The sequence below is a fragment of the Patagioenas fasciata genome, chromosome 21, assembly GCF_037038585.1.
Source record: "Patagioenas fasciata isolate bPatFas1 chromosome 21, bPatFas1.hap1, whole genome shotgun sequence".
Lineage (NCBI taxonomy): Eukaryota > Metazoa > Chordata > Aves > Columbiformes > Columbidae > Patagioenas > Patagioenas fasciata.
This window is the reverse complement of record NC_092540.1, coordinates 3413752-3430257: the sequence shown is the minus strand read 5'-3', so window position 1 is coordinate 3430257 and position 16506 is coordinate 3413752. Positions and strand designations below refer to the sequence as shown.

The window sequence follows — 16506 nt, the reverse complement described above, 5'->3', positions numbered from 1 at the left end:
TGAAGTTCCAAGACATTTGGATTTGCGCTAACGTCTGTGAGTGGCAAGTCTCCGATTTCCTTTGTACCTCATTACTAGTGTACCCCAAAAAGCAATCCTTTCTTAATCAGGGCTTGTTTCTGCTGTCAGGTTATTGTTCATCATGAGAGATGGAGCAACAAGAAGGCATTTTCTTGATTTTCCTAAGTTAAGCTAACCATCCCCTGCTGACAGCCCTATTACACCAGAGCGAGCTGAATGTTCAAGTCATAGAGCTTTATATCAAATCCATCATTTTGACAGAGCAGATGCTTTTCCTTGCCTCCTACCCTCTGAATTCCTTTCCCGTTTGAACGTTGTAACCACCAATAGGAGGGAGGACGGACAGACACACAGATGACGGACACACTGACAAGGTCATCACGAACCAAACTCTCTGTTAGTTACAAGCTGGTGGTTTTCTGTTTCCTAATGAAGGTCAGAAGCGTGGCAGCCTTGGAAATTGCGCTCCTCCATGTCCCATTTCATCCGCCGCTGCCCCTCTGCAGAGTAACGAGCTGCTAATTCATCCCAAAGATTAATCATTTAATATTAGCGCAGCACTTGGATAGCCAAAGCACGGCACTCCTGCTAACTAACAGGAACTGTGCTTGGAGCATTGAAAATTAATGCATATTTTATTTCCCAGTGTGGGTTTGACAACATAGGCAGGAAAAGGATGGGAAAAGGGACAGGACACTCAGGCTTCTGCCTCCTGAACCGACCTCAGGTGTCCGGACCCTCGTGGTTTTCTCTTTGGGCTTTCTCAGATTAACCTCTCGGCTCCACTTTTGCTGAATAGGTTATTGCTGCTGCTGGAAAGCAAAGGGAGAAAATCCTCTCTTGAGGTGATAGGTGAAAATGCACCGAAGTCGATAAAGATGCCCCATATAAATCCGTAGATGTGACCCAATAAATCCAAAGTGAGAGGTTTTTTTCCCCCGTTTATTGAACGAGTTTATTTTGTTCTTCGGGTCCGAGCGTCTTTGCACTTCCATGTTGTAAGCAGGCATAATCTAGCAAAAGTAACAGATACCGATCTAAACCAGAACACATCTGGCACTTCATTTAGCATGAGAGGTAAATCAGTAGGGCTGCGGCATGCGTCTTTACTATCGTATCGCTGTTCTGAAATGAGTCATTTTGACTTTCTTATCTATACCCTGGAAACCCGTGTCCTTACACATGAGGTTTATGCACCAATGCGGAATGCCAGGGAAAAAATTAAGTAAAAATAAGAAGATTGCATCTCTTACCCAGCAGTTGGTGGTCCTGACAAGTTAATGTCTTGAAGTTTATTTCCATTAGTTGTATTATTGCTGTTTATCTGCTTTTCCCCAGGGCACTTACTGCGACGTGAAGGCACCACATCTACTTTAATGAAATTGCCCTGTAAAAAAATATATATATTAAAATTAAATAAAAATTAAAAGGCCATCAAGGCAAAAAGGTGATGGATTGGAGCTTAAAGCATCAGAACAGCACCTGGGACTCCTTCGTGCCATTAGCTGCATTCCAACATGTTTCATTCCTCTGTCCCCTGGTTTTGCAGGGTCTGTTTGATTATTGCTTTTGTCACAGCGTTCATCTGATGCGAGATGAAGTGTGAGGCCCTTGCCATGCGCTTTGCAGAGGAGGTGCTGCGGAATCGGATGGGGCATTTCGGACCCACCTGCCACCGTCCCACTTTGAGTTACAAATGAAAACAGAGATCCCTTTAAAACAACAGTGGTGGGATATCCCGGTGAGCCCTTTGGAAAGGGAAAAACTAGCAACGAGTTTTCTGTCTCCGTACAGAAGCAGCTGCTCAGCTGGCCGGTTGTATTTCACATGCGGAGAGGCAATGGTTTGGAACAAAGATCTCTCACATGGTTTATTTCCCCCCCAAAACTGGGGTTGTTTTAGACCAGCCAAAGGTCATGTTATCATGGCATCCCAAATAATAATCACATCCAAGAGGCTCAGCTGCCGTTCCTCCCGGCTCCTCAGCAGGTCGGATGCCAGGGATTGTAATAAATGGGATAAATGAACATGCGAATGTTGAAAGTGGGTTTTGCACAGATCAGTTTTCATTTGGACTGCACAGTTTATCTACCGCAGTTGGGCAAAAAGGAATAAAATTCGTAGAAACATTTCGCTTGCAAACCGCAGTAGTGTATGCGGTTTTCCATTTATCCGCGTTTAGGAGGTGTTAAATGTACTGGAACACCGCAATCACTCCAGCCTGCAGCTGTATCCCAGCCTGAACTCGTTAAAGCAAGAAGTGCTAAACCCAGAGACTCCAGCTCCGTTCTGTGGGTCCTGGGGGTGGTTTAATCCAGGTGAAGGGCTACGCTTTAATTTGAAACTAATGCTCCTTGCTGGGAGGACTCGAACCACAGCGTGGGCTCAGCCTCCCATGCTCGGTTTGGACCACCTCGCTGAGCCAGGAGCATCTATCTCCGTGGGCTTTCAAAGGGGCATTCACAGCCTGGATTGGATCTTGGAAGTAGGTTATTAATTTTAGATGCGTTAAACTTGGCAGTCCAAACCCTATTGTACATCCTCGTTGGACGTCCTTCTGCTGCCTTGGCTCCAGAAGAGCATTAGTGTATTTTGTTGGTTTTTTTTTTTTGTAAAATTATATATGCCAAAGGCTGGAGTCCTTAACTTGTATGGAACTGATTCATAGCATTATTGGCAACCTTGAAGCTACTCAGTGTTACCTATGCGCTCTATTTATGCATTTTAAAACAGAAAGGGAGACAATTTGCTAATGCTGTATGCAGCTTGGTGAAAACCTAAAGCTTTCTTTGGAAATAGCAGCTTCGTTACACTCAGAGCTCCCAAGCTTCCCCTGAAATTATTATGATTTCTTTCAAATACTGAAAATCTTTGAGTTCCAAGCGTACCTGTGGCTTTTCCTTCCCCCTTGCGTTGGCGGCGGCTGCAGCAGAGGTGACTTTGAGCCAGACTCGCTGGGGTGTAGAAGTGCAGGTGTTTTCTTCGCAGTGGGGTGATATCACCCCTTGCTCTCTGGAACAGGCGGCTCCTGTGTTGGGCTCTGCAGTGGGGGTGTCAGGAACACGGGAAAGCGAAGGAAAGCGGCTGCGGCACAGAGTTATTAGAGCTGAAAGCCGATGGAGACATTTGGCCTTGTTTAGGAGCTTCAGAGGGGGGATTCTGAAAAGAGATGGAGAAAGGTACCTTCAATCTTTCTTCCAAGTAGCATAAAACCATCTTAAGGACGCCATTAAGAAAAGAGCTATTGATGATGAAGGCCGATAAAGATGGAGCTGAATCTTGATTCAGCTGGAGAACCACAGAGAACCAACAGACTTTGGTTTGTGTTGGAACCTTTCTGTTTCATCTGGAAGGGCTGGATTTGTGCTGGGTTTGGCTGGAGCTGGGTCCCGCGTTTCTGCTTTGGGAAAGGGGTCAAGTTTGCCGTACCGGAGTAGCCCAGCTGATGAGAGAGTGCTCTGACTGTACCCCAGCATGTCCATTTAATCCGATAATCAAATCCTGGCATTTATATCCCTCTTAAAAATGGAGACAGAAGTTCAGCCAGGCATATTAACCCCTTAATTAATAATCCTGACACTTAAACTACTCTGCTGTTACTCATTAAGCTTCTGCTGACATTGATGGAGTACCAGGACACGTTGTATGTGGTATCTTCAGTGGAACCGGTGCCTGGTATCACTGGTACGTGGCAGATGCTCTTGCTGGGGTGTCCACCTCCTTCAGCCGTTTCCCTGAAAGTCACATTTATTCTGTGGTTCTTCTGCAAGCGCAACTGGGATGGCAAACGGGGCCTGTGTCCCGACTCCTCCGGGTACAAACCATGGAGCAGCCGCTGGTTCCGCCTCCGCTGGCTCCTCCACCCCTTGCAGGCAGCGGCAAAGGCCGCGTTGGTCCCCAGATGGGTGACAGCAAAGGAATCTCAATTTTATCGGGGATCTGTGATTTTTCTGAGGGTGAAATGAGAAAACGCTTTGCCATGCGTATAAAAATCTCTGCTATGGGAGTGGCAAAAGGCCGTGTGTTCCGAAGGGGTCACTGGGGTAAGCGGAACCTTCTCCTCACTGAGGGGCAGCAAGAAGACGAAAGAGCCCATTCTGAAAAATTATGTCCAGTAAAAAAGTACAATATACAAATCCTAGGTGAACTGAAGCGTGAGCAGTGTGATTACTGATGTGGCTCATGACCTTTAATTGCTTTTGAATTTTTAGATCCTATAGAGTGTAACGTGATGCTCTGAATGTGACAAAAGTGTAGCGTTTCCTGTCACAGATGATGCAGAATATAGCCCGCCACATCCTTTTGCATTAGGGCATCCTACTGTGTTCTTCTTTCAAATAAGTAAAATTAAGTTGAGCCAAAGCTTATAATTCAGCTCTGCTGTCCAGCTTAGCAGCAACCTGCATCTCTCCCTGACATCTCAGAGCACCAAAAGCAGCAAGGTTACTCATGAGTAAGCTTTTACTTAACAGAGGAGGATGCTGTCAGTTAATATTTGATATCATACACTTGATACAAGGGGGATTTAAGCAGCCTGTGCGGCATTTTTTGAGATATACCTTTTCCACTTCACATTCTCTGATAAGTATGGTTTTTTAACGTGTCGTGCCATTACTTTCCCAGCCGAAGTGAGGAGGGTTGTGTGCGTGTTCACGTGCAGCGTTGGTGAGCGGGGAGCACCCGTTCCTAGTGCAGGACCAGGAAGATCCATACTGTAATGAAGATATCTTCCTCTTAGGAGACAGGGCAGACACAGCTTCCCAGAAGAACATTGAATTGCAAATGCAAATTCCTACCCAAACCGCATTTTTATGCCGTACCTTTCATCTTTTGCATAACTCTCGGTGTCGGTCCCTCTAAGAAACTGATGCTCTCTACCATCCACTAATAGCAGAGAAAGTCAGGGGAACAACAAAGGCAATGCTTTGTTGTCTCTAAAAAGACAGTCGAAAGCCTGAAAGAGCCACCAGTGCTCCTCTTCTCTAGGTCTTAAAAACATAGACTTCTAGCTCAGAAAAATCCATGAAAACGATGAAAGTGTTTCTATGGACTGAATGCAATCCCCCATTAGGGTACCACAGGTAACCAGAAATATCTTGACCTGACCACCTTTGGGATCAGCCACAATGTCTAATTCAGTAAATAACCTTGAGCATAAAAATGAGATTCTACTCCAGAAAACTGTTTAATCTCCCTTGTTTTTTATGGATCAGCAAAGGTGTCGGGAGTTTGACACTCTAGATAATTGAGCTCTTGCATTTAGAGCACAGCCTACAAATAATGGCAACTTTGCTTTGAAATAGTCTTTCTAAACTTTGGTTTGACAATTAGCATTTCAAAAGGTTGCGACTATGTAGCTGCCATCGCCTAATGCGCAGTTTGAATCAAGTGTAAGGATTAATAGCGCAGCGCTAAAAAAAGCCATAAAATCTACCTGCCTTGGAAGTGTTCTGTGAGCTGGAAGAGATGACAATCCCAAGTCACGTAGCCACAACACATCCGCCATCCCTGCTGTGGGGTGGGAGGAAGGGAACGTTCAACCCCCTGCTCAGACCAGGCCTCGCTGCTTCCATAGAATCATTTGGGTTGGAAGAGCCCCTCAAGATCGCAGTACAACCATAACCCACCCCCGGCACTGCCCCATGTCCTGAGAACCTCATGTCTGTCTGTCCAACCCTCCAGGGATGGTGACTCCAGCACTGCCCTGGGCAGCCTGTTCCAATGCCCCACAGCCCTTTGGGGAAGAAATTGTTCCCCAGATCCAACCTCAACCTCCCCTGGCGCAACTTGAGGCCGTTTCCTCTGCTCCTGGCGCTTGTTCCTGGGGAGCAGAGCCCGACCCCCCTGGCTCCAAGCTCCCTTCAGGCAGTTCAGAGATCAGAAGGTCTCCCCTCAGCTCCTGTTCTCCAGCTGAACCCCCCAGCTCCCTCAGCCGCTCCTCATAAGACTTGTTCTTATTCTTTCAACCGCAGACAAGGGCTGCGAGACGTGGACTTACTTGTACGAGAAAAGCATCAAGGAGTTTCCCATCACAACTTTGGGCACTGTATGGATGGTAAAACAGCAGCTCTGCCTCCCTTGTATCATGCTGCAGGCACAGGCGGGAGGGAGCCGATCGAGAGGGTTTTCAGCAAAACCCATCATTTCTGCAACTTTGAGCCCACCGAAGTCAGGGACAACACCTGGTTTGAAAACAGAGCCGTGGATTCTATCAGCCATCTCTGTTGTTGTCAAGGGGATGGTGAACAGGTGATCCCAACAATGGGAATTCTCAGTGTGCGGAGGAGAGCAAGAGGCAAACGAGATCAGGGAGTCAAGGGTTTCTCTTCAAGGTCGTTCACCAACCCATCAATAAAATACACATTTAGAAGGCAGAAGCACCGCCCGATCAAGGCTGAAGCCACACCGTGTTTGTGCGTGGAGTGCACAGGGTGACGAGAAACCCTTTGTGTTTTTGTGCTTGAGTGTCCTGGGCATGGAATCCCACAAAAAAACTGATTTTGTGGGAACACCGAGAGGTGTCAGAGCAGAATTATGTGCCCAACACCAGCGGGAGGGAAACCTGCTTGCTGCTTTTCACTATCGCTTAATTCTGGGGAGAAACGTTCTTATTAGGGGCTTTTTTTCCCTCTCCTTTAAATGAATGCAAACAACAGGGGTTTTTCTATACAGCGTGTTCTTTAATAACTCGGGTTAGTCATAATGAAATCTGTTCTTCGGGTAGAATTAATATGAGATAGTAATGGTGATTAGGTAATTAGCAACTACCAAGAGTATTTAACCTTCCTGGTGACAGCGTGTCTGACATCACCTGAGCTCGTGCAGACTCTGTGAAAAGAATTAACAATTTGAAATTACCCCATTTAAGTTATTAATTATGAAATACAAATGGGCCCAGAAATAATGGCAGTGGTGCCCGGTATCCTGGTGGTTTTTCCGCCTCTGCATATCTTAAATCTATGTATTTTCTGTCTGCCGTTTCATTATGAAATTGAAACAGGATTATGGGCATCGAGGGACATGTGCTCTGGTAACCATTGGCTGTTGGCGCTGTTATCCCTGCTCCCATGAATGATCAGCAGGGAAAATTTCCGCTCCCTTCGCCTGAATATTCCATTTGTACTGAAAAGCTACAGTGCCCATGTATTTTCACAGAATCACAGAATCCCAGAATGTCAGGGTTGAAGGGACGTGGAAAGCTCATCCAGTGCAGTCCCCCCATGGAGCAGGAACACCCAGATGAGGCCAACATCTTCATTTGGAGCAATATTCATTTTAGTCAGTAATGATTTTTCCTCTTCACACGTGTCACTGTGAGACGTTACTGAGCTGCAGTGGTACCCGAGGTGATATTTTGGTGTGATGTGCTGGATCCCACAGCGCTGCACCTCACCCAGGCACCCGGGGATGATGGAGCCGTTCTCCTTCTCCAGAGAAACCCAACAAGCCTGGCCTGCCGATGGAGAGATTAAAAAGGAGTGGCTCTTACTGAGAAGTTCCAAAAGCAACTTGTCGGAGATATTTATACACAGATATGGAATCCTGTTCCAAAGGAAGTTTGCAAACATTTGCTCCCCTAATGCATGATTACAGCTTTGGAGTTTGCTTTCATAAATTTCCCATTCAATCACTTCATGGGCTGTAAAGCTGCATGTGTGAGTGCATAAATCTGTCTGCGTACACCCACCGTACCTATAGGTCTCTGTCTGTCCCATCCAGGCTGACCCTCTCTCTTTAATCCACATTTATAGCTCTTCTCCGTGTTCCTCAACTGCATTACAGTTTCTCTTTATTAGCAGCCAGTAATGTATTAATGCATTCCTCGGTGGGAAGTGCGCTCCCAACTATTACCTTGGACACTCATTTAGTTGAATTTGATAGTGACAACACATTGACATTGGTAAGGTTAATGATCCAGTACTTTATTTCATTGAACAAGTTGAACAACATTTAGTACATTGTTCCACAATGTCCTGGAGAGCTGTCGGTGCTATTACTGCGACGCTACTATGGCATCTTTGCCCTTTAAGTAATTGGCACCGTGAAAATATTCTCTAGGTCCTGTCACAATTGATTAGTATTGCATTGAATTACCAAAAAAAAGAATCACTTTTATTTTCCTTTTTCAATCTCTTTTCATGGAAGGAAGGCAAATTTGATCTCCATGGATGGGAAAGGCTGACAGCACTAAAAGTAGAGCCAAGAGGCAAAGTGCTGGCTACTACCTGAACTTCTTGGGTCTGGAAGCAACACAAATCTCTGCAGAGAGCACCCCAGCATCCCCGCGGGCTCCTCAAAGATTGGCTTCCATAGGACATGACTGATTGTGCTCATATTTTTAGAGAGAGGAGGAAATAAATGGGGGGGGTCAAATTGACTGGATGATAGATTGCAGCACGGTTGGCTCCGTTTTGCTTCCCCCGCTGGATGTGATGATGTGGTCCTGTTGCGTTGTATTTGCCGGGAGTCTTCACGGCTCAAAAGCAGGGAATTCTTCCTCCAAAGAGGCTGGAAGATGAAAGGTGCAGAGGATGGATTCTCTGTTCAGTGCAAGATCAGCGGCACAGCTCTGGAATTTTGACATCTGGAAAGAGAGCGGTGGCTTTTGCTGTTGGTGACCCAGAAGACAAGCGGTGTTTTCTCTGGGACTTGAAGGTGCGAAGTAGAACATGATTTTCGTATTTGTAGCGACAACAAAAAAAATCTCTTGACTTTGGATTCATTTTGTCCTTCTGTCACCTTCCCCCTCTCTTTTAAATTACCCTTGATTGTACAACATCTGCTCCCTTCATGCTTGCATATGGCTGTCTCCTTAAATCTGCTTTTCTGTCTAGGGGCTGCATACAAATATCCAGCTGAAAGTTTGTTTTCAAAGATCTGATTAACCAGCTTTCTCTGGACAAGAAGAATTAGTGTCGGCGTAAATATAAAAGCGAACGGTGGGGAAGGGGGTACCTGTGCGGAGGAAGAGTAGTGACAAGTGTCAGACAGGGACACTGCCAAAGACCAAAGATGAAACAATCGAAGGATCAAACCCTACATCTTCAGACAGGAGGTTGCATTTTATTCTCCTATTCAAAAAATAAAACCCTCACAGATGTGAAATTCTGCAACATGAGAGGAATGTCATCTTTTTTTTCGAGGCATACAAGAAAAAGTCCTAATTGACATGCTCAGAATGTCTCCTCACCAGACGTTTGCTGCCCAAAATACTCACCAAAGATTTTCAACAAAGCTCTGGGTTGCAAGTGTATAGGATGGCAAGATAAAGGCATATCTGCCTGTAAGCTCTGTCTAGTAAAAACTTATCCCTCTTCTGGTTTTGAACCTGAGAAAAATAAATATATAAAAGTACAGAACTGTCCTCTAATCATCTATATCTGCTTACAACACCTTATGAAGATTTTTGTGCTGTCTTTGTAGGATACATTTGATGGCTTTTAATTTTATGGTGGAGGATATAGATCTGTATCTATGCGGCAGAAAGCTGAATTTCAAGGGTTAAATCACATAAACTTGGGATTCCTTACTGAGTTAGAGTAGCTTGTAGACCACTTAATTAACTGCTCATTGCCTTGACCTCTGATGTGAGAAGTCATTCTGTTATCTCCCTTCTTTTAAGCCGTCGCCATGGCATCTGATGGAGCTCAGGCACCTCTGCAGGGAATGGACCACGGGGAAGGGAACACAGAGGATGGACCACGGGGAACGGAACACAGAGGATGCTCAAGTCCACGTGGGCGGCTGCGGCGCCCGCTCTAGGTCGGTGACATCCAGCATTGCAAGGTGAGGCAGAAACATCGATCTAACACCGCAAGAGAAAGGTCTAGTTTGATGATCAAGTTTATTCCGTTGTTTTTTTGGTGTTTTTCTTACTAACCTCCCTCCCTTCTGCCTTCTCTCCCTGCAGCCCACCCCCTGGCCCTTTTACCTCCGTTCCCCAGCTGAGCCTTTCTGGAATATACTCTATATTTGTCTCCTGCTTCCCTGAACACCCATTATTATGTAGAATAATAATGCAGGAGCTACTCGGCACCTCTGCTCAGTGGCTCCAAGTGGGTTGAATTGTAGCCAGCGGCAGGGGGTGATAAATGTAGCGTAAGATGCCTTTTCCACAGCAAACTGCAAATTGCCTCAGCAGCACAGCCCACAAAAGGTTCCTGCGGAGCAAATTTATCTCCCATTGTCGACCCAAGGAGGAAAGCGGAGAGGACCAGGCATCCTATTTTTAAAAAGTCACATTTCATCTTGTTGAGGCTCAGAGTCCGGAGTATTTTAAAGGACTTTTCATGGAAAATGCAGGCCTGAGAATGCAGCACAGATAAAGGGATTTATTTTTAACTGCAGCCCGGGTTCATGACCATGTAAGCATTTCAATTTTAAGCCACTCACTTTGAATAATATATTTTGCCAAAGTGAATGTTATGTCATCTAATAACTCATGGGTGGGAAGGGAGGGATGGTGACTGGGGAAGGGAAGAATAAGACTGTTAGGGAGAAATCGCCCTCTAAAGATTTCCCTGCACTTCCTAAAAAATAAGGAGGAGGGAAGGAGAGATGCTGGAGGTTGATCTGCCCACTCAGGGGTTCATGCTGCGCCTTCTCCCATATGGTCCCGTCCTCAGACAGCAGCATGATGGACATTCCTGAGGATTGCGAGGTGATGGATATATAGCTGGAAACCTCCGGTGATGGATGAGGGAGGACAGGAGAGGGGGCATTTGGTGACTGATCGATAGCAGCACAACCGCAGTATCCACAATTAATGGTGTGAGGCGCCTCTGATATATGATAATGCTAAATAACTCTGTGTTTGGCACTCGCTTGTCATGTTTCTGCTATGCTGTCTTCTCAGTGTCAGTTAATGAATTAAATGTGGGTATTTGGTATGATATTTGGAGCCATCCCCGTCGTTCCTGAGCTGGACTCAGGGTAAAGCCTGGACTGTTCTCCACCCATCTGAGCTGCATGATGGGATTTATGAGGATGTTTCCAGGAATAAATGCCTGGCTGCCTTTAATTGCATCCTTCATTAGTAACCTAGACTTATTATTTGTATTATAGTAATTGTTAGTATCCACCTCTGAGATCGAAGCTCCGCTTTGCTGAGGGATGGGCAGACAGAGAGCGGAGCAGCTTCTGAGCATCCAGAGATAATGGGGCTGGGAGGTAAAATAAAACACATTGGGAGATGAGGAAAGACACCTGGGAATAGCTGGTGGGTGAAAGGAAAGGCAGGACTTAAACCCCAGCATCCACACGCTGCTCCGTGTCTTTCTCATGGGCCAAATCCCATGAAAAAGCATTTTGCTGTGGTCACCTAACTGCCAAACCACGTTGACACTCTCAAAATCTGATGTGTGCTCTTCCAAAGCGTGTTAGTGACCACAAAGGAATTATTCGGGAACTAGGAGTGTGTAAATGGAAGTAGATCAGCTCTCCTTGCCTCAGTGTACCTATTTGTGATATAGTGTTAAGTAAATACTTTGATGCTGGTGTGAAGTCAGGCTTAATTTATTAGTGTCGAGCCTAATTAACATTTCAAGATCCTTCCTCAGAAAGAGGATTATTAGTAAGAATAATATTATTATTCCACTGGTGTTGATTTTAGCTGAACTCATATAAGAGGTGATTGGTACCTGAAAGTCAAGAAGCGATGATGGTTCCAACCAGCCAAGGAACCTCATACTTGGTCCTGTGGACAAACGGGGTCAGTGAGCAAACATCTGAACAAACTTACGCTATACATTCATTTTCTGGTTGCTTAGTTGAAATTAGATCAACCTATTTGCAATTCCAAGTTGAATTTGAGGGATTAGATCCTATTTTTTCCGTGTTAACATAATGAAAAATAAATATAAAGCTGTGGGTTTCTTTCAGATGGCCTTTAAACTTAAGGTTTATTTATACACTATCTGTTTGCCAAGGACAGAAATAAAAAATATTCACTCCTCGTCTTCATCTGAGATATCTTCATATCTTTTCCCATGAAAATAATTCATGTTGCTGAGAAAAAAGCCTTCTATGAATCACTGATGAGTCTTTGATGCTTAATGTGCTGTCCAGCATATGCACGGAGTTCTCTTGGAATTTAGTTTAACAAGAGAATCTGATTTTCTTCCCGACATCATTAAAGTTTCCCCTTCAAATTTCACTTAACAAGCAAATGAATGTTCTCCTAGCGTAATTATAGTTTCTTTGTTGGCGTTTCATTTAGGAGGAAGCCAGCCTCATCCGGCCCGTGTTTCCACACAGGAGCCCAGCTGGCCCAGCCAAGCTGGGGATTATCTCCAGTGCGGTGGGTAATGTGGTTTAAAACACGCGTCTGATAGGGAGAACACGGCAAAACCCTTTGTGTAGGAGCTTCGCTGCTTTCCAAACAGTTCCGTATAGAAAGACACGTTCTGCTGAATCAATTTTCACCCGTGTTTGTTCAAAATCTCAGTGAGTGCCTGTTCGGGACATCATTGAGTATGAGTGTTGCGGCATGGCCGGTCTTTGCTCAAAGCTCTCAGTTCTGCTCCGCAAACACCAAGGAGCCTCTTTGTTCTTATTCTCTGCCCATCACTAATTGCTTTTGCATGCTAAAACTTCTCCCGTGCTTCCCCTCCAAGAGCAGATCACAGAATCACACAGAATCACAGAATGGACTGGGTTGGAAAAGCCCTCAGAGATCATCCAGTCCAACCCTTGGTCCAACTCCAGATCATGGCACTAAGTGCCATGGCCAATCTCAGTTTAAAAACCTCCAGGGCTGGTGAATCCAGCACCTCCCTGGGCAGCCATTCCAATGCTGACCACTCTCTCTGCACAGAATTGCTTTCTCATCTCCAGCCTCAATTTCCCCTGGCAGAGTTGAAGCCCAGCTGCGATGCAGACCCATCGGGTTATTTTCTCCATGTCCGGTATTTGTTGGTTTGCTCCTTTCTTGCTCCCTCCTGCGTTCCTGGTGCTGCAGCTCTGCCGTGCTCAAGCCCCTGCTTTTCTGTTTCTTTCTGCTGTGTGGGCTTGCAAATCATTTTCCTTTGCAATAAAAGGCATATATCCCTACCATCTGAACTGGCAGAACGTGAATAATTAGAGTCGAGTGCAAGTAATTTTTGAGTCAAGGCCTTGGTGTGTCATGGGTTGTAAAATTTAATCTGCCAGCAGCTCCTGGCCTCATATCAATTACATACAGTAAAATGAGGGAAAGTGTCCCATATTTCTGTGCAGTTATGGGAAATGCCATCCCGGTGTTTCAACATCGCATATTATCTCTGTTCGTAGCTGTATTGCTAGGTCACTTAGCCAGAAGTGTTGGAAATTGTTGGTGTTATATGCATGTAAGGAGTTATCTGTCTTTAGAAAAGCACCCAGAGGGTCCCTCCACCCTCATCTCTGCTCAACATTTGTATTTGTGCTTCTTCGTTACTGATAACGGAGATTGCAGACAGGTAGAGACCTGTCTCCCATATACAGAGGAATTAGGTCCCATATGCAGGGATTCTGTCTCATTAGACAACTGTACTGCGTGTCATTATTAGCGAATAAATTACTAAAAGGGACAGTCGGCGAATGAGATGAAATAATGGACGATAACGTGGTCGTGTTTTGACTGATGTGATCTCCTGCTTTGCTGTCTGCCGCCATCAAAAGAAATTGAAGATTAGAAGGAGAAAAACAAATACAGATTCAGAAGTAGAGGCAGATGGAGTGGGTGGTGTGATCCCGTTGGCTGGGTCTGGGTTTCCCACCTTCCTCCTGTCCCACTGTCCCCAGAAATGGGACTGGGGTGTCCCCCGCTGCTCCTGTCCCAGCTGGGGGGGTTTGGGGTGAATTCCAGGTCCTGGGGTACAAAAGCACAACTGCAGGTGCCTAAGCTGCTCCATATATACCTGTTACTGGCTCATTAAAGGCAACTTAATCCTCTTGCCCCTGGGGGTGAGTTCGCTCCCATTCCGTTGTACTTGCCAGAAGTACAAGTTTTTAGGTGAACATTTGCAGCTCTAAGTTTGAAGTCGCTGCTGCCCAGTGCTTGCTAAGGCTTCAAATCTGGCTCTTGTGTGACTGCAGAATGATTAAACAGTGACACTACAGCGCAAATAATAGTAACATACACAGTGCATCTCAACGTGCCGGAGAGAGAATGAATAATTAGTCATTTAATAGAATATATGAGCAGAAACTGCATTAAAACCAGATGAAAACATGTAGGGAACAAGCCATTGTTGCAGTTCTCCCCCCATCCGAATGCCTGGGGATGCTTAAACCCTGCTCTTGAGGGAAAAAAGAGCCCTTCTCATTTCTCCTCTATTTGTATGCTACTGTAGCAGTTTGGAGAAATTAAAAATAATTGATACATTTGAGAAAGCACAAGCAGTAACTATTTCATATTTTTAAAAGCTTTGCAGATATCCAGGAAAAAAGTGCTGTGTGTGCATAATGCTAAAGCTCAAATCTGCTCTGAGTGATGCAGCAACGTCCTCTTTTATGGGCAAATAACGGGGACTGTGTGTAAGGAACTGGCACATGGGGGGGTTTTCTTGGAGCTGTGTAGAACCTGGAGTGGCCCCTGGGTTTAAATACTTGACTGGGGAAAGAATTTCCCTTCCATCCACAGAGATGAACGTCACCCATTCTGCTAAACATGGACTCAGCGCTGGCCTGAGCCACCCTCATTCTGCAATGACAAATGCCTTAATTACATGTAATTTGGAAAAAGTCTGGATAGCCATGCGCGCATTAAATGGAACAGATTAAACCTGGGCCGAGGCGGTTGCGTGCGATGCTCTGGCACCGATTTGCGGATCGTTTTTGATGGATATCTAACACATCGGTGCCCTCAGCTGTGTACGGTGTCTGCAGGAGGAGTGATCACGCAGGGTGGACCTCCAAAGGAGCCTGTTTTATTAGGTAAAAAGGGAATGAAGCACAGAAAATAGTATTAAAGATGAACAAACGGCTCCATTATTTCACCAAATTAAATGCACTTTTCCAAGTGAGGAAGGCAAAAGTCAGTCATTATCTGTCTGTAATACATCGCAGCAGATAATAAAGAGGGGTTTATGATCTCTGAAAGCAAATTAGAGGATATTTAAACAACACATCTTTCTATGAAGGAGTGATAATTACAAAATCAGGTCAAAACGCAGAACAATCTAACCCTGCCCCAAGCTAATGTTACTTGAATAAGCTGAAATCTCCTGTATTCTCTCTCAGAAGAAGGATTCATTTGGGATGCAGCTGTTCTCATTATTGTTTATCATCTGGACTCATAAACCCTTGTTAGTATGTGTTGATACTTGTCAAATCCGAACCAGCCTTGCCTCACTCCCTGCTGCCGAGGCACCCAGCACAGCACCTCCTCAGCTTTTTTGGGTGGGAAACTGGTCTTTAGTAGCTTAAGCAGCCCCACGGTTCCCACCACCAGTATCTGCACAGCCCCCAAGTTCAGGAGTTGAGCACATGCTTATTCAAATCCGGAGATAAAGTTGCATCAAATTCAGTGAACTTTGCATCCGGCCCTTTGGTGCTTTTTGTTTCCACTGGTGTGTCTGTGTTGGGGAATGACCTTTAGAGATCAGTGCAGGGGAGAGGGACCTGGGAGTCCGGGGGACAGCAGGGTGACCATGAGCCAGCACTGGGCCCTTGTGGCCAGGAAGGCCAATGGTACCTGGGGTGGGTTAGAAGGGGGTGGTCAGTAGGTCAGAGAGGTTCTCCTGCCCCTCTGCTCTGCCCTGGGGAGACCACACCTGGAATATTGTGTCCAGTTGTGGCCCCTCAGTTCCAGAAGGACAGGGAACTGCTGCAGAGAGTCCAGCGCAGCCACCAAGATGCTGAAGGGAGTGGAGCATCTCCCGTGTGAGGAAAGGCTGAGGGAGCTGGGGCTCTGGAGATTGGACAAGAGGAGACTGAGGGGGGACTCATTTGTGGGGATCAATATGGAAAGGGGCAGTGTCAGGAGGATGGAGCCAGGCTCTACTGGGTGACAACCAGTGACAAGACAAGGGGCAATGGGTGCAAACTGGAACACAGGAGGTTCCACTCAAATTTGAGAAGAAACTTGTTCCTGGTGAGGGTGGCAGAGCCTGGCCCAGGCTGCCCAGGGAGGTTGTGGAGTCTCCTTCTCTGCAGACATTCAAACCCCCTGGACACCTTCCTGTGGAACCTCAGCTGGGTGTTCCTGCTCCATGGGGGATTGCACTGGATGAGCTTTCCAGGTCCCTTCCAATCCCTCACATTCTGGGCGTCTGTGTTTTCCTTTTTCTTTGTAGGGATTTTCATTAATACATTGTCTTTAACACGCAGCTGCTCTTTGGGAAGAGCGTTGTGACAACCTGCTCTGATACCACTCGTACGTCTCTAGGGCTGATGGTCCTGGGTAGCTTTGCAAAACCCAGGAGTTGCTGGGTATATAAGTCCAGCCTGGACCTAAATCTGCTCCCACTGGGTTTTTTAAACCAATACAGGTAAGAATGTCAACACAGAGGACATCCAGGGGAT

At 45.8% G+C, this 16506-nt stretch overlaps 1 protein-coding gene across 4 annotated transcripts in view; it reads left to right on the top strand.

Annotated features, from left to right (window-relative positions):
* The window catches only part of LOC139829541 (uncharacterized), a 292141-nt gene that overhangs the window by 240160 nt on the left and 35475 nt on the right, over positions 1 to 16506 (top strand). For all 4 annotated transcript variants that reach the window (XR_011742056.1, XR_011742058.1, XR_011742057.1 and 1 more), the window contains one exon: positions 9644 to 9807. Coding sequence is in view for 1 of the 4 variants with exons in the window: in XM_071817613.1 (XP_071673714.1) it covers positions 9644 to 9807 (164 nt within the window). In the remaining 3 variants the exon portion in view is untranslated. The remainder of the gene's footprint in view (positions 1 to 9643; positions 9808 to 16506) is intronic.